Source organism: Piliocolobus tephrosceles, chromosome 21 (genome assembly GCF_002776525.5).
Source record: "Piliocolobus tephrosceles isolate RC106 chromosome 21, ASM277652v3, whole genome shotgun sequence".
NCBI lineage: Eukaryota > Metazoa > Chordata > Mammalia > Primates > Cercopithecidae > Piliocolobus > Piliocolobus tephrosceles.
In genome coordinates, this window is record NC_045454.1 from 40,482,206 (window position 1) to 40,482,742 (window position 537).

The following is a 537-nucleotide window of genomic DNA, read 5'->3' on the forward strand; positions in this document are numbered from 1 at the left end:
CGAGTTCCTTCTTAAAGCCTCTAAGAACACTGCCCGCCAGCACCTGACCTTTTGCTTCCCCTTGGGGTCTGAGCTGAGTCCCACAGAACCTCACCGGACTCATTGTCTATGAGCAGATAAGGCGATGGCCGTGCTCCAGCATCACGACGCCGTCAGCGGCACCTCCCGCCAGCACGTGGCCGACGACTACGCACGCCAGCTTGCTGCAGGCTGGGGGTCCTGCGAGGTGCGCGGGGCGGGATTTGGGAGACATGGGGGTGGAGACAGGACGGGGCGGGGCCGGGGCCTGGGAAAGAGGGGACAGGGACGGGGGGGACGGGTAACCGAGGGGGGTGTGGCGGGCTACAAGAGCTGGGGGGGGCGGGGCTTGTAGGAGGCAGGGAAAGATTCAGTAACGGGGCGGGGCCTTGGACGGGAAAAGGAGGCGGGGCGTGGGCAAGAGGAGGCCGAGACAGCTATGGGGCATAGTCAAGGGCAGCAGGGCTGGGCTACAAGGGCTTGTGGGGCGAGTCTTTTTTTTTTTTTTTTTTTTTTTTT

The 537-nt window shown here is 62.8% G+C and overlaps 1 protein-coding gene across 2 annotated transcripts in view; it reads left to right on the forward strand.

Moving 5' to 3' along the window:
* MAN2B1 (mannosidase alpha class 2B member 1) overlaps positions 1-537 on the forward strand; it is a 73,197-nt gene that overhangs the window by 11,393 nt on the left and 61,267 nt on the right. For both annotated transcript variants that reach the window (XM_031934888.1, XM_031934889.1), the window contains exon 11: positions 117-226. In XM_031934888.1, coding sequence (XP_031790748.1) covers positions 117-226 — 110 coding nt within the window. The remainder of the gene's footprint in view (positions 1-116; positions 227-537) is intronic.